Below are 24,357 nucleotides of genomic sequence, written 5' to 3' on the forward strand. Positions count from 1 at the left end.
TGATGTGTTCAGTGTCATGGCAGGAGGAAACTGGAGCGGCCGGGATAAACTTCGTTGTTTGGTAGAGTTAAACTTAACCCCACTCTTTCACTTTCAACGTGGCAAGTCACTTCAATCAAACATATTGGGTATAAATGTCTTATAATCGATTTAACATTTAAGTGAGATGAAGCTCTGAGCATATATTTATGAATATCGATATCACTTAACTATAAAGCTAATTATATGTAAATATGCCAAAAGTTGGAATGATGTGTGTTATTACACTTAGATGGAATTCCCGGCTACCATGAGGAATATACCTCCTCATTGCTGGAAACTATCATTAATTATGCAAATTAGTCAGTAATATGAAAGCCACAATCACCATACCATTAACAAGACTTAAGGCCTACTTGTTACAAAGAATGTATCTATAGAATCGCACAGTGGCAGTAGATACCAGGCAATGTAATGCATATATCTATCATACATCACATCAAGTCACGTCACGTGACGTCATGTGTTGACACGTCACGTCACATATCGTCGTATATCTATCTGCCATATAATGAATATTTAAATCATGTGAGGTTAGCATAACTGATGTACATAATTCGATTTGTAAATGTAATCAATTATGCTAATACGTCATAATATAGTATGCAAGCAACACCTATCATAAGATCACCGAATTGATCGTTAATGTTACATTTCTAACACCGACTTTTGTACACAGTACAAATCAAAGTCACGAATTTAGATTTGAAATGGATGAATTCGGTTAACACGAATCGTAAGACATCTACATGACTAAAATACAAACATGCTGTACCGGTCTTAACTTGTCATCTACTATTACCGTTTGAAGATGGACAATGCTGGTTGTCAAAGGCAAGTGATTAAAGATTGCATCAAGTCGACTTGGAGATACATCTAAAACAATACGCCTTAAGAATAATTTTAACAATATTTTAATACTAGTTATATTAGTGCTCACTTCTTCTAAGATCATACCACTATTTATTCTTAATTTCATTCATCTCGTACATGAAGAAACACATGTATACATATAATGTGTTACATTGGTTGCTAACCGTTTTATTCAATATTTGCCCGCCCTACAAATTGACAGAAAGTAATAAACTTTATGAAATATCAGCTGCATCATCATCATCATCATCATCATCTAATTTATAACAGAAAACATATTTCCATGTAGCGTGTGGATGGGAAAACGAAGACAAGAATGAAGGCGAATGTCTTTCCACACATATTATCATTTTATCAAATGTTGGTAACATTTGTGTCATTATAAAACTCATTGAAATTTGAAAAATGCTGAGTAACACCACCTACAGGCTTTATTTACAGATCGATTAGGTAACAATTATATTTATGTGAATCTGCGAAACGTGGGCAATTATTCATTTTTCTACACATGTAATCCCACTGAATTGCATTCAATACTGTTATTATTTGAGCCAATATATTGTGATACAATGTTTGTCATAAATTTACATATAAAATCAAATCAACCAGTTCTAATTTTTCGTATGATTTATTCACTGCTATTTCCTAATAAAGTGAGTATATTTAATCTAACTATGCGATTCGTCAGTTGACTAAAAGAGTAATACTGGACGTGTTGCTTGTACACAGCTTACAGTAGGGTGTCAAGTTCAAGACTTTCATTCCGTGTTCTCTTCTCAACGCTTTCTAGCGACTGCTTTGTATGGAAATACTCGAATCGCTCCCGCCTCGTAATTTGGTTTTAGGGATGGTGGGTTACTTCCTGGGGGTACAGTAAAAACGGTGTTCTGGAAAACGTTGACAAACATAAGGAACATCTCATTTTTGGCCAGAGCTTCACCGACACATACTCTTCTACCAGCCGAGAATGGTATGTAACTTTCAGCCTTTGGGATCAAGGTACCATCTTGGGTCAGAAACCGTTCTGTGAGAGGAAGAAAAAATATTCATGTATATTTAAAAAAACGACAATTTTCCGAATATAATATATACAATGTATATATATATATTCGTGTGTATGTATGATTGCGTATATGACTTGTGTGCAGTGACTTAAACTAAGACCACTCTAAATACATGCTAATATTGAAAATTTACCTGGTCTAAATTCTTCAGGATCTTTCCATTCTTTATCTGTCATATGAATCTTCCAATGGTTAATCATTATCCATGTACCTCGTGGAAGACAATATCCACCTAAAAGTGATTATATTCATGGTCATTTAGATGACTGTTGACCCGTCAAGAATATGACCATACGTAAACATTGTGGTTACTACAACGAGTATTAAACACTGAAGTAAAACACTTCCTTCCTATGTGCTACACTCGTTTATAACATTCATATCAAGTGTAAAAGTATACTGTTTCAATTGGTTTATTTACAAGCCTATCTAGTATGTGGTCTTCCTAATATGGTCAATTAGCAAATGGAACAGTATATTTTTACACTTGATATGGATGCTTTAAACGACTATGGTACAAACAGAAAATGTTTTACTTTGGTGTTATGGGTACTAATGGAAAGGAATATCAATGAAACTTCGAAATGTTTGAAATTGTGAGTTACAAGATTTATGTGAGTCCATGCTCGCCTGGGTAGTAGGAGAGTTTGAATTTCAACGAATTAGATGAACCACATACAGTACTAATATACGTAGATATGAGATCATCGAAGAAGCATGATATGAGATGAAAATAAAGGAATAAGTGAGGACATAAAAGAACAAAGCAATGCAATGGGCTATGTACAATTTTAACTTTCCAAAAATACGGTATTTACTAGAATTGTGAAATATGTCATTATATACATTGTGTTGATACACCTGTCTTAAACGTTCTTAGCCAAGGCGAGTTTTTACTGCTTATAAACACTGTGTACAATATTACTGACCAACAGATGCATCGCATGTTGTTGCATGTGGTACTCCCATTGGGACCACAGTACGGATTCGCATGGCTTCGTGTATGACAGCTTCACAGTATGGCAGTCTTAACCTGTCTGAAAGTTGGCAAGGGCGATCTCGACCAATAGCGTTGTCAATCTCATCGTGCACTTTAGCCTGTACATCCGGGTAATTCATTAGATAGGCAACACACCAGTTTAGAGAGTGAACAGTGGTATCTAGTCCAGCTGTGAAATAAAGAAATACACGAGATTCACAAAATATGACCAAGAGATTTTTGTGATGCGGGTATCTTTCTATTGTGCGATTCTGCCAATGGCTAACGTCTGCGTTTTACCGACATAAACATATTATATGAGTGTGGACCACTTTAACCACATGAAACGTTAGGTTTTTTGCTATAATCATTGCCAATATAGGCAACAGGTTTCATGTCCGCAAAGTGTTCTACCCAACCAAAGCATACTTTGGAAAAAGCTTCATGCTATATTCAGCTTTGACTGACAAATCAATCCAAGGTTTTTACGTAAAGTTAAGTTACTGCGATGTGCTATCCCTTTTGCATATCGTTTCACATACTTTCAAAGACATCATTCTATACTCCAGCTTTACCTCCAAATACGTCAGCTATGGTCTGTCTGATATGTACATCTGTAATTAATCCAGCTTTTTCAGTTCCTTCTGCTTCATGCTTAGATTGAAGAAGATCGTCTATCAGGTCACGATGGTTGTCTATCAGTAATCACCAACAAAGTATAAAATACATATGATTCGATCACTAGAGCAATGAACTGATGTCACAGTTTTCCTAATTAGGTGTACGAAATAAAAAGGGTTTCTTCGAACCGTTCTTAGTTCTATAGGTTCCTACGTACTTGTCTGTCTTTTTTTTCTGCTTGTCTGTCTGTCGGTCTGTCTGTATCTATCTATCTGTCTGTCTGTCTGTCTGTCTGTCTGTCTGTCTGTCTGTCTGTCTCTGTCTGTCTGTCTGTCTGTCTGTCTGTCTACAATGTACCCACCTAGCTACATTTTTATCTACTTACACAGCCCTAACTATTCCATTGTCTATAAGTCTTAGTGTTGTCGCAATTGAGGAAATACAAACGATCATAAATGAACAACAAATAACAAATAGAAAGTAATACATACCTTTATATTGGTCAAATGTTTCCTTGTGATCATCAATCTTCTCCTGGATGAGATTCAGAAATTTGCCAAGTACTTCTCTGAACTGTTTCTCTCCACTGGTCAATGGAATGTAACGAAGCAATGGAACGAGATACTAGATCGGCCAACAAACCACCACTAGAAAACACTTCGATGAATTCATTGAATATATCCATTATCATTTTCAATTCAGGGTCGTCTATGGCATACCTTGTTAAAGATATAGAGATTATACATGGGAAAGGTGAAGTTATTGGTATCATCTATGGATAAGTAGGCTAAATATCAATATTTGAATTTATGGTTGGTATTAACATTTTGTGAAGTAATAATAAAAAGACCAATCAATGGACTTTTCATCGATGTTTTTAGTATGGCTTTGTTGATATATGAAATGAGTTTACGTCACATTGAGAGTGACTGCTTCTGCGTTGCTCAGCATATGCGTTAAAAAGTTCAAAAACGGCGTTTTGTGGTAAGGGACCGGCCAGTTTCTCCAGCCTGGGGGGGGGGGGCGGTGGATTCTTAAATCGGGCCGACAAAAAGTCACTGACCCCCCTATCTGTAAAACCCAAAACAGGCTGACCCCCCCTATCACTTAATTCTAAAACATGATGACCCCCCCCCATATATGATATTCGCATGAGTGACAGGTATTTTTGATCGTGACTCAGTGTGGACTGCTTGACTGTCTTGCATCTACTTTATAAGATCCCGGGTTAGCACTATCATAATTATAATTATTGACTACACAGGGTAAATATATTTGAAAAGGAGTTTAATAGCATCTTGACAGTGAAAGGTAGGGGGAAAGCTTGAGAAGGAAATATGTACAGCTGTCATGGGGGTCCTAGGGGGTCTCCCCCTAGAAGCCCAGGAGGTATTTAACTCTGAAAAGTCAATTTTGAGACTATTCAGACATTTTTAGAAAATCATTTCCAAGCTTTACAAGACAGCACCAACATGTAAAAAGCAACTACATAAGGTTGAAATATTTGTGAAATATAGTTTGATATCATCTTGACAGTAAGAGGTAGGGGGGAGATCTTGAGATTGGGATGTGTACACCTCATGGGGGGGGGGGGGGTCCTAGGGGGTCTCCCCCTAGAAGCCCTGGAGGTTTTTCCCCTGAAAAGTCAATTTTGAGACTATTCAGACCCTTTCAGACAATAATTTCCAAGCCTTACAAGACAACACCAACATGTAAAAAACAACTACATAGGGTTGAAATACTTTTGAAATATACTTTGATAGCATCTTGACAGTAAGAGGGGAAGAGCTTGAGACTGGGATATGTCCACCTCAAAGCCCTGAATGATTTTTACTCTTATCGCCAATATTTACGCTATTTAGACCCTTCAAGCAATAACTTAATACATGCTTTACAAGACAGCAAGTATCAGAAACTGTTCTTTATAACTTACACTAAGAGTTGAAATATGTTCTTAAAAAGTTAAATGGCATCATTATATACATGTAGTAAAGGTCAGCACATCTAATGGTAGTATCATTGGTAGGGGAGATTTAAGGCAATTTTAGACTATCTTGGCAAACATTTCACATCTTGAAAAGACAATATCATCTCAAATTAGAATAGGGTGAAACTATTTAAGAAAAGTTTAATACCATTATGACAGTAAAAAGGTTGTTGGTGCATCTGATTGTTGGTTGAATGCATGAGTGACCTCTGGAGGTGAGGAAGTCCTTGGGGTTTTCCCCCTGGCAGATATGGAGTTTTTTGCTTGAGATACTAAGGCATTGTTTAGGTTATTCATAGCCTTTGAGGTAATATTTCCAAGCTTCGAATAGCTAATCTAAATGTACGTTTTAAATGAGTTTCCTATATCACATAAAATAGACATGTAACATTAGTATAGGGGCATTAATACATGTATAATAAAGTCACCGGTATGTTAGAGAACTTTAGGTGGTCATACCTAGTGTATAATAGAAACTGGAATCTGATGAGATGCGGTGATTTGTAGTGTCAATAACATGACGAGTAGAACAATTTAGATTAACTTCATTTATAAACTATCTATGAAAATTGCCATTACGAAACCTTCAAGTCACAAGTTCACTTTTGCCCCAAACTGCAATATAAGTGAAGCATTGATTGTGAAACAGCCAAGCATTTACATGACATGTTCTGTAACTAGTGTGGTAGCTAGGTAATACATGTATATGTATATGTATAGTTATGTTTGAACTAATAAGTAATATTAAAGAATTCATGTAAGAAAAAGGGACAAGAACAAATATTGACATGTACCACATTTCAGACAAGGCTATATGCCATTGTAGAAAGGATTTTTTTCTTCCATCACAATGACCCCCCCCCCCCCCTATCCACAATTTTCAAAACAGCATGACCCCCCCCCTACTGCCAATTTCAAAAACAGGGTGACCCCCCCTACCAATCCACCGGACCCCCCAGGCCGAAGAAACTGACCGGTCCCTAAGGTGCTAGAATTGCCCAAATGCTCATTGCCCAATGTGTACAACAGGCTTATTCATAACGTGAGACCGATGCACTTGATATAATGATAATACACAATCACCTGCAATCTTCATTCTCATTACGTTTTGAAGGTTTATTTTATTAGTTACTATGGTAACTGAAATATAAATATACACTATTAATTTAGATATCTAGTTAAAGTTGTTATTATAAGTAGCTAAATTAAATGTTAAGATGGAGTAAAGATTACGATTTTCATACATGCAATGATGACTTATCAATGTGTATGACGTAAGACATAGCATACCTACCGTTTGCCAAAGGACAGGTTACAAATGACATTGGCAATCATTGTAAATATCACTGGGGCCGGATTGAAGGGTTCTCCAGCTTCGATAGTCTTCATCAATTGTGGAAGAGCATCCTCACTTATAGTTCTCTCTAATCGATCTCCACTGGCATAATTTCTGGAGTTGTAAAACATACAATTTGACAAAAAAGAATTATTAAACACGTTAATTACAAACCGAAAATGACGCAATTACTAGAATTTTCAATTAAAAGTAATGGTTTGAAACGACCATATTTCATATCAATACTAGATTGACAGTTTTCGTGTTGATTTACATTCATGATGGAATGATAAAGAATGCTCGGTAAAACTTCAAATAGAATTTTCCGATGGATATGAGGATATATATGCATTATCAAAATTGTTTGTTTGTTTGTTTATAGAAAACGCAGGGACTCTCAAAGAGGTAATCTGTATCACCTGTTATTTTACATATGATTTAAAAACTTGATTGCCTTACTGCTTGCTTGGTGTACTCATTTTATATGATATTTCCATGCAGGAGTGAAATCGGCAGCTACCATGTCTTTCCCGCCTTCAGAAATTTTGCATTCTAAAATAAAGATTCCCCTTAAACGAGTCTTTTTGTAAATGTGATTTAAAAACTTGCCTTATTGCTTGGTGTACTAATTTCCTGTGATATTTCCATGCAGGAGTGAAGTCGGCAGCGGCTATGTCTTTCCCACCTTCGGAAGTAATATCCACTAAAATAGAGATTCCCATTAGACAATTAACACTAATGACATAATACTACAGCTGAATATATATTAGACTACTTTGTGTCCAAAGATTGATCCAAGCTTTACGGTCTTAGATTATGAAAAATAACATTTCCACATCTAAATTATATATGATAATATTGATTACATAATCTTGTATTGATTAATTTCATCATCTAGACAACCCTGGGAATATCATTAGAAACTATCAAACCTATTTGACAACAAGTAAACTTTTTGAACAAAAATCACACTTGTAATAATATGCGGGTCACATCATCTTGTATCAAATAGTACATTATCGAAACAATATCAAGACCAATCATAACCAAGGAGTTTTGAAACTCAGTATTTTTTAAAACCCAAAACAGCATTTACGTACAAAGAACTGTATATCAATAATTTGAAAATCAGGTAATAAACAATTGTTTATCCAAACATCCCCAGAAACATACCAACCGAATTTCAGTGTCAAATACTTTTGGCATTTAAGACTATTAAATCACCAAAAATGCGGTTTTATATCTAATTTGCATATCAACTATGATGTTATGTCATGTCGTGTCATGTTATGTCAAGAACTATTTTCACCTATATATCACTAGGAACATCCCCATCAAATTTCAGCCCTATATGCTCAGTAGTAATCACAAATACGTTTTTTTCTTTTTTCCAACAACTGGTGTCGGCATTGTGTGGGTCATGTTTCAAGAGGTGTGAAGCCTCCAATTTTGTATTGTCTCAGTGGTCAGGCTTCTCAAGCAGCATGATGCATATAGTTGATGAGTATGATTTGTCTGGGTCTTCTAAACATTATTAAGAAATGCACCTACACTTTAAGAATGTCTCGGTGCAATGATATGAGATATTAATCATACACGGTTATCTGCGATACTTCAGATACTGTTGAAAGGGGTTCTTTTACAAATCACAAGAGGTTCGTGTGATACTTACATGAATATATATAGGGTCGTCCAGCAAAGTCGTTCTGTTTAGCGACAAGTGATTCTCTGACCAACTTGATGTTATTTAGCACAACACAGTGAGCAAGTCCAATGTTCAGAGTGAATATATCGCCATACTTTTCAGACAGTTCCGTCATATTGGTATGTGGGTCTTTGGCAAGCACTGCAAATAGTCAAAGAAGGAATAAACGTCAGTAAAAACGATTTATGGTCCATCTCTCAAGGCCCCATTTTGAAATCCTATTGTGTTTTTGCTGTAACATAGCGCCCTCACAATATGGATAATGAGCTTATTACATATAAAAATAAGACAAACACGTTATTCTAATGACTATGACATAAGTGGTGACAACGTTAAGAATTGTCTATTATGCAACTCTATAGCGGTTTTCAAATGCATGGTTTTCAAATGTATGGATGCTGACAGATAAATACTGAAAACTTACACATTGCACTGCCTATACCAGGCCATCCGATTGGTCCAGGGGGAAAACCAGCGGGTTTGATCATTCCATACAGGAGATGACATACCAACAGACCAAGCAGTATTAATAGAGCATATGTCGGATTGGATAGTATATTAAAGAGGTGGCCTGTGATTGCAGAAATCATTTTGGCTGGAAAACAATGATAAAACAAGTATAACGTGAAGTGATTGATGATTCTTACTTGGACATGGTTTTGTCGACTTCTACATTTTCTGAAGATTGTCTAAATAATTCTAGTACTCGTTATAATTTTATCTTTCAATGACCTTGTGATGGAAGAAAAAACCCTTTCTACAATGGCATATAGCCTTGTCTGAAATGTGGTACATGTAAATACTTGTTCTTGTCCCTGTTTCGTACATGAATTCTTTAATATTACTTATTAGTTCAAACATAACTATACATATACATATACATGTATTACCTAGCTACCACACTAGTTACAGCACATGTCATGTAAATGCTTGACTGTTTCGCAATCAATGCTTCACTTATAATGCACTTTGGAGAAAAAGTGAACTTGAAGGTTTCGTAATGGTAATGTTCATAGATAATTTATAAAAAAAGTTAATTTAAATTGTTCTACTCGTCAGTATTAACTTGTTGGAAGGGATTAATACACTTTCTATTTTGGACACTGCATGTTATTGACACTACAAATCACCACATCTCATCAGATTCCAGTTTCTATTATACACGAGGTATGACCACCTAAAGTTCTATGGCATAGGAAACTCATTTAAAACTAATTAAAACTTACATTTAGGTTAGCTTTTCGAAGCTTGGAAATATTACCTCAAAGGCTGCGAATAACCTAAAAATTGCCTTAACAGAAGCAGAAAACTCCAGATCTGCCAGGGGAAAACCCAAAGGACTCCCTTACCCCAAGAGGTCACTCGTGCATTCAACTAACATGTAAATATTATATATTGGTTGGGGGGGGGGGAGGAATCATCATGTTTTAGAATTAAGTGATGGGGGGGGGGGGTCAGCCTGTTTGGTTTTACAGATGGGATGGGGGGGGGGGGGTAAGTGACTTTCTGTTGGACCGATTTAAGAATCCAGCCCTCCCCCGGCTGGAGAAACTGACCGGTACCTTAGCAGCAACGGCATTTTACTCGTGGAATTCAGAATTTGGGACGCCATTCTTAGACATTTATGAAACTGTAGTTGTAAATTCTTCATTTAGTGATTTTATAGTCTAAGGTTATCACCTTTAAAACGCACAATCGTGAGCGAACTGAGAGAATGATTTGAGGTTGTATAGTTTACTATTTATATAACCAAGTGGAGGGTCTATGATATAACACTTTACAGTTTCAAACGTCTATGTTTTAGACTGTACTATCTAGCATATTAGTATTGTAATTTGTAGACTGTGGTCAAACTGACCCCTTCCACTAAGTAAATAGCATACGCATTCACAAATGTGTTTAGCCTGTTATTCCATAGAAAAAAGATAAACACTGACGTCAACTAGCAACATACAGTTCAAGCAGTTCAAACAACTCGGGCAACTGAACTGAAAAGCATGACGTCATATATTCACGGTGCTATTCACAAGATATTTAAATGAACGACTTTTGTTACATGCCATAGCATTTGTTGTCTGAACATCAGCCCACTACAGTAGTACATGTACTATAGTGGTCTACTTTTGCTGTAATCCTGAAGTAAACATTCCTATGTTATTGGTGAAGGCAGTAGTATGTAATATTACCACAGACACCTGTTTACCGAGATATATTCCTGAATACAGTAAGATATCGATAATATTGACATACTTAGGGTAACACAGGTTTTTAGGATCAAAGACATCAACCGATTCCTGATGACGCTATGCATGGCGAAATATAGAAGACAATCTTGTATCTACCTATTATACAAGAACTTCAAAGACTCCTATGTTTTACCCCTTTAGGAGCGATAGAAATTCCAATAGAACCGATAGCGCCCATCTCCATAAACACGATTAACCCAATCACATTTGTTACGATCCAAAATATCGTATTTCGGAATTATGGGAATAAATTCTACATTTCGGCATTGTAGGCCATAGGTCAGAAGTAGACTGGCGATGACGAATCTGGGCAAAAATGATGTAACTGAAATTCACATGATTGGTTGAAGAAAAGTATATAAATAACTTTTATGATGGCATGACCTTATGGTGTGATTTTCTATTTTTAGTCGTTGAGTCAATTCGATTGTATGAGAATTAAAACATCCAGGAGCACTCGGGTAAGTGATTCTGGCAAGCCGAAATCTCTTCAATATTCCTGTACTGTCACATAGGGCTAACCATTCGTTGACGTGTTACTGCGACGCTCGGTGTTACGTATCGCGAAGCCCGAGTGTTCTGTTGCAAGCCTTGCTTATATATTTCGTGGTGTGCGATCCTAGAAACCTTGTTATTTTACCCCTTTCATATACTATTTGCCAAGTATCTCAATATTATCGATTCTTAAAGTATTCTCAAACGTATCTCGGGAAACAAGTGTCTGTGAGTATTAGATAAATGTGTAACAACTAACATATACAATGGAAAGGCTGAATGAAATCTATGACTTTTTACGGCTATGACCAATCGTTATAATTCACAGCAGCGAACATGCTGACCTCAGGTTTGAACCTCAATATAACGTTAACGTTCTGTGCTCTGACTACACTATAAAACGGTATGCTGTAGATAGTTTACTAACATACCTTGTTTGGCGTTGCCTGTTGTCACCTCAGTGTGCCTCGCATGCGAATAGACTGAATAGCGGTGGTGGTCTCCAATCCGAACTTTAAACTTTAAGCCCCGATATCTAGTGGTTTCGTGATAAGAACTCACGTGTACAAATAGAATGACGTCATGGTAGATTATGAGTAATACTAAGGGGTGAAGCATGTGATTTCCGGGGTGGGGGGAGGCTGGCGGATTGTCGGGAAATAAATTGTCGTAGGCCAAAAATGCTTACCAACTGATGCATGAAGACAATACATATTCTTACATTGTACACACCCCTTCTTTGCTACTTTGTATTTTGATTGAAATTTGCCTACTATTGTTAGTATCTAGATATATTTAAATGAAAAGATAACAAAAAATCTTTTAGTCCTCGAATTTCAAAAATGGCACAATGGCGTTGTAACACAATTGTGGAATTGATGTGTTATTGTTACAATCCAAAATATCGTATTTCGGAATTATGGGAATAAATTCTACATTTCGGCATTGTAGGCCATAGGTCAGAAGTAGACCCATAGTAGATGTTACTGAAAATCACATGATTGGTTAGAGAAAAGTATATAATTTATAACTTTTATGATGGCATGATCTTATGGTGTGATTTTCTATTTTTAGTTGTTGTGTAAATTACACTGTATTCGAAGTATACTTAAGATCACTCGGGTAGGTGATTCTGGCAAGCCGAAATCTCTTCTCAGTTGTGACTAATTCCCGACTTGGACCTAAACGATCCCGTACGAGAGTATGAGAGTGTGAGTGCTAGAGTGCAACGTTAGAACTATCCATACTTATACCGTTCAACTCTATGACACGCAACATTATTGCCTTCGGTAAGGAAGGTTATATATATATATATATATATATATATATATATATATATATATATATATATATTGAAGTCAGTGGTAAGATTTGTCCGTAGTACAGTGCTCGTACTCGTACATCAACATCTCCTGACGAGTGATTTACTCACGAAACAGGCTTGTAGAGACGAAAAACCCGACTTGATTTTCTCCTACCCTCAACATATATATATATATATATTAGGGTTGTCTTTGTCATAGTTTTCTCAAAAACGACTGGCTCAATTCGAACGAAATTTGGTGCACATGTTCATTATAGTAAAGACTAGATCTTACTAGGTTTTGGTAAGTAATTGTTTTCGGTAATTAGGTTATATCTTCAGAATGTACGATTCAAATTCAATATAATTCAGGCATTGATGATAACAACGTGCATGTGTCATATAAAGTTTGATAATATAGCTTGTAGTTTTAATGCCTCCTTTGCATAATTTAAGTAATTAGGCTAATAATGCACACTCTAAATTTGGTATAATTTGGCACATACTTCAAACATACGAAAGGGCATATATCCTGAAAAGCTTGTTGATGTGGCTTTTTATTTTAATGAGTCATTTGCATAATTAATTAAAAGCTAAATCTTAAGAATACTCTTTTCAAATTCAATACAATTTGCTACCTACATCAACCATAACAAGGTGCATAGCTTCTACAAAGCTTTGTGACGTAGCTTTTAGTTTTAATGACTCGTTCACATAATTAATGATCTTCAGTAATAAGACAATGTTTTCAAATTTCAAACTTCACACTTTAAATTCAAATTCAGCTAATTGCTAATGTTCTAATAAGCTTGGTGATGTAGTTTTAATTTTAATGACTCATTTGCATAATTAATAATCAGTTAGTACACTATACTTAAAAATGCACTCTTCAAATTCAATAAAAATGTGGTACATATACTTCAAACATAACTAATTCCATATTTTCTGTCGCATTACAACAATTATTGTGTGTTTGAGCGAAAATCTAAAGACTTTGCTCCTATGCCAAGTTTTGGATGTTTATCCACTTGCCTAGGCATCTCTATGATTATCTTTGCAATATGTACCGTCATTAGGGTGTTGTTGTGGGCATGCCACATGGTCTTGTTGTAGTATATATATCTCCATTTTTGCCTCCCATATGGAATTGTTACTCAAATCTATTCAATTCAATTCAATTGAAACTTCATTGTCTGCATATAAAAACACAGAAAATTGTCTTCAGACTCGTTAGCAAATATTACAAAAATACACATAATTCACACCAATGAAAACAGAAATAGTAATATGCATTTACATAATGACATAAACGTTCACTTGAGGCTGTCACATTGAGATCAAAATGGCTACTGCTGATGGTAAGAATGATTTTTTAAACAAGTTCTCTTTTTTTGCAAATGGAAACGACGTCCAGAAGCTTCTGGAAGTGAGTATGTAATGCATGTGTCCGGTCATTAACTATTTTCAATGCCTTTCTTTTTACTGACAACTGATGCAAGTGACAAAGAGAAGATTGTTTGCTACCGATGACTTTTTCAGCCATGTTGACAATGCGAGAAAGATTACTTCTGTTCTTTACTGTCAAATTACCATACCAAAGTGCAATATTAAAGGACAGCACACTCTCAATGAGAGATCTATACACCAATTGAAGGACACTTTGACTTACGCCAAAGGATCTGAGTTTCCTCAGGATATACATTCTCTGTTGGGCTTTTTTAAGTTATGCTTTTGATTTCAATACAATGTGGTACATATGTTAAAAATCTAAGCGCACATGTTCAATAAAGTTTGTTGATTCAGCTTAACGCCTTTACAAATAATTTGCATATTGAATTGATTTTGGTAGTTATGCTATATCTTAAGAATGTATACTTCAATTTCAATATGATTTAAATAAACAAGTTATCCATAATAAAGCTGCATATATGTCCTATAAAATGTGTTGATGTAGCTTACAGATTTAATGAATAAATTGCATAATTAATGACTTTTTGTAATTGCGCTTTATCTTTAAGAATGCAAGCTTCAAATTTCATATAATTTGGTTTATCAACCCTAATAATGCTCATCTGTACTTTAAAGTTTGTTGACATAGCTTATACTTTTAATGAGTAATTTGAATAATTAATGATTTTCGTTATGAGTTATATCTTCGGAAAACACGCTTCAAATGCAATAAAATTCGGCATATACATCAACCATGCACAAAGCACAGATGTCGTCTGAAGTATGTTGATATAGCTTTTAATTTGAATGACTAATTTGCATAATGTACGATTTTCCTTAATTAAGTGCAAACTTCAACTTCTATATTATCGAGCCTAAATGTAAAGATACTGCCTCATTAATTATCAAAATTAGTATTGTTTATTGTTTTAAATAATTAGGCAATACATTACCTATACAAGCTTCAAATTTCATATAATTATTTTTCCCAACTATGTGGTACACCATGTATAATAGCTATGATTTAGAATTTTACTTTCAAACAATGTGTGTAGGCCAAAAAGCCTATGGTTTTTGCCTTTATGGGAGGCATTCAGGATAAATCTGGTTTGAATGTATATCCGGCATATCAACCTTCATTTAGTTGTTATGGGCATGGTCGAACTAAGAATGACGATGAATGCCTTTACACATATATTACCATGTAATCGAATATTTGTAACATCTGTCATTACAATGCTCATTGAAATTTGAAAAATTAGTAACACCACCTACAGGCTTTATCTATATATCGATTAGAGAACGATTAATGCTAATCTGCGAAACTTGTTATTATTCGATTCAATACATTGTGGTACAATGTTTTCATAAATTTACATATAAAAATCAAATCTACCAGTTCTGAACGGTGTTATTGTACGTATGATTTATTTACTGGTATTTCTTGGTAAAACGATTATATTTAACCTAGCTGTGCAATTCTTCAGTTGAGAAGAGTAATACTGATGTTGGTTGTACACAGCATACAGAAGGGTGTCAAGTTCAAGACTTTCATCCCTTGTTCTCTTACTAACGCTTTCTAGCGACTACTTTGTATGGAAATAATCGAATCACTGCCGCATCGTAATTTGGCTTTAGGGATGGTGGGTTACTTCCTGGGGGTACAGTAAAAACGGTGTTCTGGAAAATGTTGACAAACATAAGGAACATCTCATTTTTGGCCAGAGCTTCACCGACACATACTCTTCTACCAGCCGAGAATGGTATGTAACTTTCAGCCTTTGGGATCAAGGTACCATCTTGGGTCAGAAACCGTTCTGTGAGAGGAAGAAAAAATATTCATGTATATTTAAAAAAAAAAAACAATTTTCAGAATATAATGGTATATATACAATGTATATATATTCGTGTGTATGTATGATTGCGTATATGACTTGTGTGCAGTGACTTAAACTAAGACCACTCTAAATACATGCTAATATTGAAATATACCTGGTCTAAATTCTTCAGGATCTTTCCATTCTTTCTCTGTCATATGTATCTTCCATTGGTTAACCATTATCCATGTACCTCGTGGAAGACAATATCCACCTAAAAGTGATCATATTCACGGTCATTTAGATGACTGTCCATCCATCACGAATATGATCATATGTAAACATTGCGGTTATTACAACAAGTATTAAACACTGAAGTAAAGCACTTCCTCTATGTGCTACACTCGTTTATAACATTCAAGTGTAAAGTATACTGTTTCAATTGGTTTATCTACAAGCCTAGTATGTGGTCTGTCTAATGTGGTCAATTGGTAAATGGAACAGTATACTTTTACACTAGATATGGATGCTTTAAGCGACTGTGGTTCAAACAGAAAATGCTTTACTTTGGATTTTACTTTGTAATTCTAATGGAAAGGAATCTGCATGGAACTTCGAAATGTATGAAATTTTGAGTTAAAAGGTTTATGTGAGTCAAGGATCGCCTGGTTAGCAGGAGAGCTTCAAATTCAATGAATTACATGGACCACGTACAGTACTAGTAGATAGGCTGTCATCGGAGGAGGCATGATATGAGATGAAACTAAAGGAATGAGTGAGGACATAAAAGAACAAAGCAATGCAGGGGGTTACGAACAATTCTATCTTTTCAAAATACAGGATTTACTAGAATTGTGAAATATGTTATTGGATGTAATTATATACATTGTGTTGATACACCTGTATTAAACGTTCTTAGCCAAGGCGAGTTTTCATTCCTTATAAAAACTGTATACAACAATACTGACCGACAGATGTATCACACGTAGTTGTGTGTGGTACTCCGATCGGTGCCACAGTACGGATTCGCATGGCTTCGTGTATGACAGCTTCACAGTATGGCAGTCTTGACCTGTCTGAAAGTTGGCAAGGGCGATCTCGACCAATAGCGTTGTCAATCTCATCATGCACCTTAGCCTGTACATCCGGGTAATTCATTAGATAGGCAACACACCAGTTTAGAGTGTGAACAGTGGTATCTAGTCCAGCTGTGAAATAGACACAAACACAAGAGATTCATAGAATATGAATAAGAAATTTATGTGATGCGGTTATCTTTCTATTGTGCGATTCTGCGAATGACTAACTTCTGTGTTTTATCGACACGCCCTGTTGCACACCACTTTAACCATAGACCCTCCACCAACTGATAGACCCTCCACCAGTTGGTTCTTTTGCTGTAACCATAACAATGTAGGCAACAGGTTTCATTTCCCATTGTTTTCTACCGAATCAAAACACACTTTACAAAAAGCTTCATGCTATACGTCATGCTTTGACTGACATATCAATGTCTTTACGCTTTAAGTAGCGACATGTACAGTTACTACGATATGTAACCCCTTTCGCATATTGTTGCATATACTTTCAAAGACATCTACACTTCAGCTAAAATCATTTACCTCCAAATACGTCACCTATGGTCTGTCTGATATGTACATCTGTGATTAATCCAGCATTCTCAGTTCCTTCTGCTTCAAACTTGGCGTGGAGGAGATCATCTAACAGGTCACGATGGTTGTCTGTCAGTAATCACCAAAAAGAGTTAAATATGTTATTCGATTAAAAGAACAAAGAACTGACATCACGGTTTTCTTAATTAGGCGCCAGATAAGGGGGGTTCTTTAAATCGTTCTAGTCCTGTAGGTTCCTTATTCGCATTATTTGAATTATGTATGTATGTATGTATGTATGTATGTATGTATGTATGTATGTATGTATGTATGTATGTCAACAATGTACCCACATAGCTACCGTTTTAGCTACTTACACAGCCATAACTATATATTCCATTGTCTATAAAAGTTAGTGTAGGAAATACGTACTATCATAAATAAATGACAAATAGAAAGTAATATTCCCATTCAAGAAGTAAGTTCATCTATACCTTTATATTGGTCATATGTTTCGCTGTGTTCATCAATCTTCTGTTGGATGAGATTCAGAAATTTGTCAGCTATTTCTCTCATCACCTTCTCTCCACTGGTCAGTGGAATGTAGCGGAGGAATGGAATGAGATCGGCCAACAGACCACCACTAGAAAATGCGTCAACGAATTCCTTGAATATATCCATTATCTTTTTCAATTCAGGGTCGTCTATGGCATACCTTGTTAAAGATAAAGAGATTGTTGTTTATATTCATGCATGGAAATGGTGAGGTTATTGGTATCATCTTTGGAAAACTCAAAATAAATATCAAGAAAAATTGGTTCGTATTGAATTGACTTTGAGCAATGGACTTTTCATCGATGTTTTTTCTAATATGGCTGTGCTGATATATAAATTGTGTTTACGTCACACTCAGAATATCAGAATATGCTTTAAAACAGTCGAAATTAATCATTGTTTAGTCGACGACATTTAGTGGAAAGGCACGCTGAGTATTGACCAAATTGGTCGCTAGCCACCCTGTACAACAGGCTTATTCATGTGAGACAGATGCACTTGATATAATGATAATAAACAAACATGCAGTCTATACATTCTCATTATGTCTTGAAGCTTTAGTTACTATGGTAACTGAAATACATACATATATATATATATATATATATATATATATATATATATATATATATATATATATATACATATACACACACACACTAATTCATATATCTGGTTAGTGTTGTTATTATACGTAGGTACTATTAGGATGGGGTAAAGATTACGATTTCTACACATGAAATAGTTACTTATCAATGTGTATGGCGTAAGACATAGCATACCTACCGTTTGCCAAAGGACAGATTACAAATGACATTGGCAATCATTGTAAATATCACGGGTTTTGGATCAAAAGGTTCTCCAGCTCCGACAGTTTTCATTAATTGTGGAAGAGCATCCTCACTTACAGCTCTCTCTAATCGCTCTCCACTGGCATAATTTCTGGCGTTATAAAAAGAAATACAATTTGACAAGAAAGAACTATAAACCGGAACAGATGCAATTACTAGTATTCTCAACTAAATGTAAATGATTTGAAACGACCACATTTGATATAAATACTAAATGAACAATTTTGACGTTTATTTGCATTTATGATGGAATAATAAATAAACAATGATACTAGATAAAACTTCAAATAGTACTATGCGATGTTCGAGTATACATTTGAGTTATTAAAAGTTTGTTTGTTTGATTATAGAAAATGCAGAGATTCTAGAGAGCCAATCTTTCTCACCTCTTATTTTAAATATGATTTACAAACTTGCGCCTTACTGCTTGGTGTACTAATTTTCGGTAGTCGGTAGCTACTGTGTCTTTCCCGCCATCAGAATTATTCAATTATAATAGAGATTCTACTTCAAAGGTGATTTAATAACTTGCCTTATTGCTTGGTGTACTAATTTCCTGTGATATTTCCATGCAGGAGTGAAGTCAGCAACAGCTATGTTTTTCCGGCCTTCGGAAATAACGTCCGCTAAAATAGAGATTCCCATAAGAAAATTAACACTCAAGACACCATACTACAACTGAACCGAAACTGTTTCTAAATAACGACCCCAGCTTGCTGGCTTGCATTACTGAAAAAAACCCCATTTATATTACAAATGATAAGACTGATCACAACATCTTGTATCGATTATTTTTGTCATCTAGCCAACCCTGGGAACATCATTACAAACGATCACATATTTACAATAACAACTACACATATTGACCAAAAATGACACTTGTAACTAATTTGCGGGCCATATAATCTTTTATCGATTATCTAAAAATTCGTAATAATACCAGGACTAATCACAAACCACTAGTTGAGGGATTCATTATATTTTAAAAGCCAAAACAGCATGTAATTTTGTAAAGAACTGTTTTGCATATCATGAATTGAGAAATCTGGTCATAAACAATCCTTTTCCTAGACATTCCCAGGAACATACTGACCACATTTTACACTAATATATCAACTACATGTACTTTTGGAGTGTAAGATTATTTAACAAAAAACAATGCATATCAACAATGATGTCACGTCATGAACAATTTTCATCTATATATCCCTAGGAACATCATCATATTTCAGTCCTATATGATCAGTAGTAATCACAAGCACAACTCTTTCTTCTAACAACTGGGCTTGGCATTGTATGGGCAATTTCCAAGAGGTGTGAAGCTTCCAACTTTCTTTAATTCCTTATCATACATTTGTCCCTAGTCGTCGTAGTCAAACTTGTCAAGCATCATGATGCGATATGCATGGATGATGAACATCACTTGTCTGGGTCTAATGCACCTACACTTTAAGAATGTCTCGGTGTAATGATATGATATGTTAATCATACACGGTAATTTCCAATACCAACTTAATTATACATTTAAACCAGCAGTACTTAAGATAACATGTTGGAAAGGGTTCTTTTACAAATCACAAGAGGTTCGTGTGATACTTACATGAATAGATATAGGGTCGTCCAGCAAAGTCATTCTGTTTAGCGACAAGTGATTCTCTGACCAACTTAATGTTATTTAGCACAACACAGTGAGCAAGTCCAATGTTCAGAGTGAATATATCGCCATACTTTTCAGACAGTTTCGTCAAATTGGTATGCGGGTCTTTAGCGATCACTGCAAGTAATCAAAGAAGGAATAAACGTCAGTAAAAACGATTTATGGTCCATCTCTTCAGGCCCCATTTTGAAATCCTATTGTATTCTTCTGTGACAGAGCGCCCTCACAGTATGGATGATGAATGCATTACATATGGAAAATAAGAGAAACACATTATTCTAATGAATACGAGAGAAATGGTGACAACGTTAAAAGAATTGTCTATTGCATCTCTATAGTGGTTTTCAAATGTATGGATGATGACAGATAAAAACTGAAAACTTACACATTGCACTGCCTATAACAGGCCATCCTATTGGTCCAGGGGGAAAACCAGCGGGTTTGATCATTCCATAGAGGAGTTGACATACCAGCAGACCAAGCAATAACAATAGAACATATGTCGGGTTTGATAGTATACTAAAGAGGTGGCCTATGATTGCAGAAATCATTTTGGCTGGAAAAAAAGGATGCAACAAGAATAACGTTATCAAACTGTGAAGCGATTGACGATTAGTGCTTGACTGTCAGTAAACCAACACAATGGACATATTTTTGGCGACTTCTACATTAACTTTCTTAAACTTTCTTAAAATAATTCTAGTACCTGTTATAATTTTATATTTCAATGACCTTGCATCATTCACTAAACGCATGAGGAGTTGAATTTCGTCGTGTGGGTGTAGACATGCATTTAATGAACCTGTGTGATAAACTTACAGCCTGCTTTAACATATTCTTTTGGTACTTAGCAGCAGTGGCATTTTTACTCGTGGAATTCAGAATTTTGGACGCCATTCACAGACACTTATCAAACTAGTGTAGTTAGTTGTAAATTCTTCATTTAAGTGTTTTTTATAGTCTAAGGTCACCACCTTTAAAACGCACAATCGTGAACGAACTGAGAGATTGATTTGGGGTTTTGTAGTTTACTATTTAACACTTTACAGTTTCACACGTCTACATTGTAAGTTTTAGACTGCATGTACTATCTAGCATATTAGTAATGTAGACTGTGGGTAAACTGACCCCATTCCACCAAGTAAATAGCATCTGCAATCACAAATGTGTTTAGCCTATTATTCGAGGGAAAAAGAAAATCAACACTGACGCCAACTAGCAACGTATTGTAAGTAGTCAGTTCAAACAACTTAGGCAATTGAACTGAAAAGCATGACGTCATTTATTGTATACATTGGCTTAAATGAATTCGCAAATAACATAATTATATTATCTGTCAAAAGTGTCCTGAATTTCTCTTGGAATGGCAGAAGTATACATTATTGGCCCCTATCCCAATGGAAGGAAATGTTACGAACCAAATTATAACACTTTAATATAAAGGGACTGGAAAATATGTCAAAGAGTGCAAGGTCATTCACGGTGGTATTCACGAGATATTTAAATGAACGACTTTTGTTACATGCCATAGCATTTCTTGTCTGAAAATATGCACAATGAAGGTCGTTTGTAAGGTATTGTAAGGGTTAGGTTACGTAATGTTTGCTCAGTAAAACGAAATGTTTGCAGAGTAAAACGGCCGGTTGAAAGTTCATGGTGTCGCGTGTAGTTCTGTGATAGACTCACACAGTCCTCGGAGCTTCGCATGGCTAAAATTGTTCCTTTGTATGTACCGATATCTACTGCATAATTGTACTCGAATATCCTTGTACTGTCACACAGGGTTAACAATTCGTTGACGTGTCACTGCGACGGGCTCGGTGTTACGTATCCGCGAAGCCCAAGTGTTCTGTTGCAAGCTTTGTGTTATATTTACGCGGTGTGCGATCCTCGAAACCTTGTTATTTTATACCCGTTTCATATATTATTTGCCAAGTATCTCAATGGTTTAACACATAAGGAACATGGAAGGGCTGAATGAAATCAATGACGCATAGCTTTATAGCTATGACCGACCGTTATAATTTACAGCAGTGAACATACGCACACTAACCTCAATTTGGGTCAGGTTGAACCTCAATACTAAGTTCTGTGCTCTGACTACACTATGAAACAGTAAGCTGTAGATACTACTAACATACCTTGTTTGACGATGCCCGTTGTCACCTCAGTCTGTCTCGTATGCAAATACACTGGATAGAGGCGGTACACTCAAATCCGAACTGGTATTCGGTAGTCACGTGATACGAATTTAAGTGTACAAATAGAATGACGTCACGGTAATCCATGAGTAATGTTAAGGGGTAAAGCATTTGATTTCCGGGGGGGGGGCGCTTGAAGATTGTTGGGAAATAAATTGTCGTAGGCCAAAAAGTGGGAAAAAATGCTGACCGACTGAAGACAACAAATTTTCTTCCATTGTATGAGGTAAGAGAATTGTGGTACATGTGTCTCTGAATTTTAGACTCTCGTCAAAGGTTTATACTACTAAATGTTGGCAAATACTGACACTGTCAAATCAAATTTAAGAATACTGACCTGGCTTAGTACTTGGAATTTTAGAAGAACGTAAACGTTCACGAGTTTTCTGAATAAACGCTTTTTGACCAGGAGAGGGTATTGTTATCAACATTACATGTTAAATAACAGGATTACCAGATACATGTATCACTCTTTTAGCATTAAATTTCAAACATTTCCAGGGACACAAGGGAACCTCCTCCCTCCCGTACCCCCCCCCTTCTCTGCTCCTTTGTATTTTGATTCATATTTACCTACTATTGTTAGTATCTCGATATATTTTAAAAAGAAAGAAAAGAAAGCATTTTTTAGTCCTCGAATTTCAAAAATGGCACTAATGGCGTTGTAACACAACTGTAGAATTGATGTGTTATTACCTTCCGTGAGGAAGATTATATATTAGGGATGGAATGTGTGTGTATGTGTGTGTGTTTGTCTGTGTGTGTGTCTGTCTTTATATGTGTGTGTGTGTATGTATGTATGTATGTATGTATGTATGTATGTATGTATGTGTGTGTGTGTGTGTATGTATGTATGTATGTATGTATGTATGTATGTATGTATGTATGTATGTATGTATGTGGAAAACTACAGCGTCGATTCTGATGAGCCTTGCTACACATGCTAATGGCAAGAAATGATTAGACTTTGGTAAACATAATTTTCCATTTAAGTGGTACATCATGTTTAATAGCTATAATTTAGAATTTTGCATTCCAACAATGGCCCAAATATCTATGGTTTTGCCCTTCCGGGAGGCATTCAGTGCTAATCTGATTTGAATGTATATCCACTTGCCAATTAGTCTCTGTTTCATCTTTCCAGTGTACACATTCATTTGGCTGTTATGGACATTGTGCAACCAAGAATGAAGGTGAATCTTTGTAACATCTGTGTCATTACAATGCTCATTGAAATTTGAAAAATAAGTAACACCACCTACAAGCTTTATTTACATTTTGACAATTACCGGTACATGCTAATCTGTGAAACTTGGGTAATTCATTTTTGTAATCCCATCAAATAGTGTTATTATTTGAGCCAATATATTGTGGTACAGTGTTTGCATAAATTAATGTACATATAAAATCAAATCAACCAGTTCTAAATGATGTAATTTCTCGTATGGTTTATTCACTGTCATTTGTTGATAAAATGATTATATTTAACCTAGCTATGCAATCTTTCAATTGACTAATTTAAAGAGTAATACTGGTGTTGGTTGTACACAACTTACAGTAGGGTGT

At 35.6% G+C, this 24,357-nt stretch overlaps 2 protein-coding genes across 2 annotated transcripts; both read right to left on the reverse strand.

Annotated features, from left to right (window-relative positions):
* Positions 1-1,098: 1,098 nt before the first annotated feature.
* Positions 1,099-11,919, reverse strand: LOC144435433 (steroid 17-alpha-hydroxylase/17,20 lyase-like). Its single transcript, XM_078124029.1, has 11 exons — positions 11,777-11,919; positions 9,029-9,199; positions 8,572-8,745; positions 7,509-7,602; positions 6,858-7,013; positions 4,106-4,295; positions 4,068-4,074; positions 3,531-3,650; positions 2,906-3,145; positions 2,110-2,208; positions 1,099-1,936 (listed from the first exon to the last, which is right to left on the reverse strand). The coding sequence occupies exons 2-11, from the start codon at positions 9,192-9,194 to the stop codon at positions 1,689-1,691; spliced, it is 1,494 nt and encodes a 497-aa protein (XP_077980155.1). The 5' UTR covers positions 9,195-9,199; positions 11,777-11,919; the 3' UTR covers positions 1,099-1,688.
* A 1,284-nt stretch (positions 11,920-13,203) lies between these two features.
* Positions 13,204-22,831, reverse strand: LOC144435116 (steroid 17-alpha-hydroxylase/17,20 lyase-like). The gene is made up of 10 exons (XM_078123677.1): positions 22,732-22,831; positions 20,976-21,146; positions 20,534-20,707; positions 19,466-19,559; positions 18,869-19,024; positions 18,022-18,242; positions 17,537-17,656; positions 16,883-17,122; positions 16,090-16,188; positions 13,204-15,914 (listed from the first exon to the last, which is right to left on the reverse strand). The coding sequence occupies exons 2-10, from the start codon at positions 21,139-21,141 to the stop codon at positions 15,667-15,669; spliced, it is 1,518 nt and encodes a 505-aa protein (XP_077979803.1). The 5' UTR covers positions 21,142-21,146; positions 22,732-22,831; the 3' UTR covers positions 13,204-15,666.
* Positions 22,832-24,357: the final 1,526 nt, after the last annotated feature.

Source organism: Glandiceps talaboti, chromosome 5, assembly GCF_964340395.1.
Source record: "Glandiceps talaboti chromosome 5, keGlaTala1.1, whole genome shotgun sequence".
Classification (NCBI taxonomy): domain Eukaryota; kingdom Metazoa; phylum Hemichordata; class Enteropneusta; family Spengelidae; genus Glandiceps; species Glandiceps talaboti.

Coding starts and splice junctions, on each gene's coding strand:
- LOC144435433 (XM_078124029.1), bottom strand. CDS start 9,194: ATGATTTCTGCAATCACAGGCCACCTCTTTAATATACTATCCAATCCG. Junction 3,146..3,530: donor CATAGCTGACGTATTTGGAG/GTAAAGCTGGAG, acceptor TTTATTTCACAG/CTGGACTAGATACCACTGTT. Junction 2,209..2,905: donor AACATGCGATGCATCTGTTG/GTCAGTAATATT, acceptor AATCACTTTTAG/GTGGATATTGTCTTCCACGA.
- LOC144435116 (XM_078123677.1), bottom strand. CDS start 21,141: ATGATTTCTGCAATCATAGGCCACCTCTTTAGTATACTATCAAACCCG. Junction 20,708..20,975: donor TGTTATAGGCAGTGCAATGT/GTAAGTTTTCAG, acceptor GATTACTTGCAG/TGATCGCTAAAGACCCGCAT. Junction 19,025..19,465: donor TTAGTACACCAAGCAATAAG/GCAAGTTATTAA, acceptor TTATAACGCCAG/AAATTATGCCAGTGGAGAGC.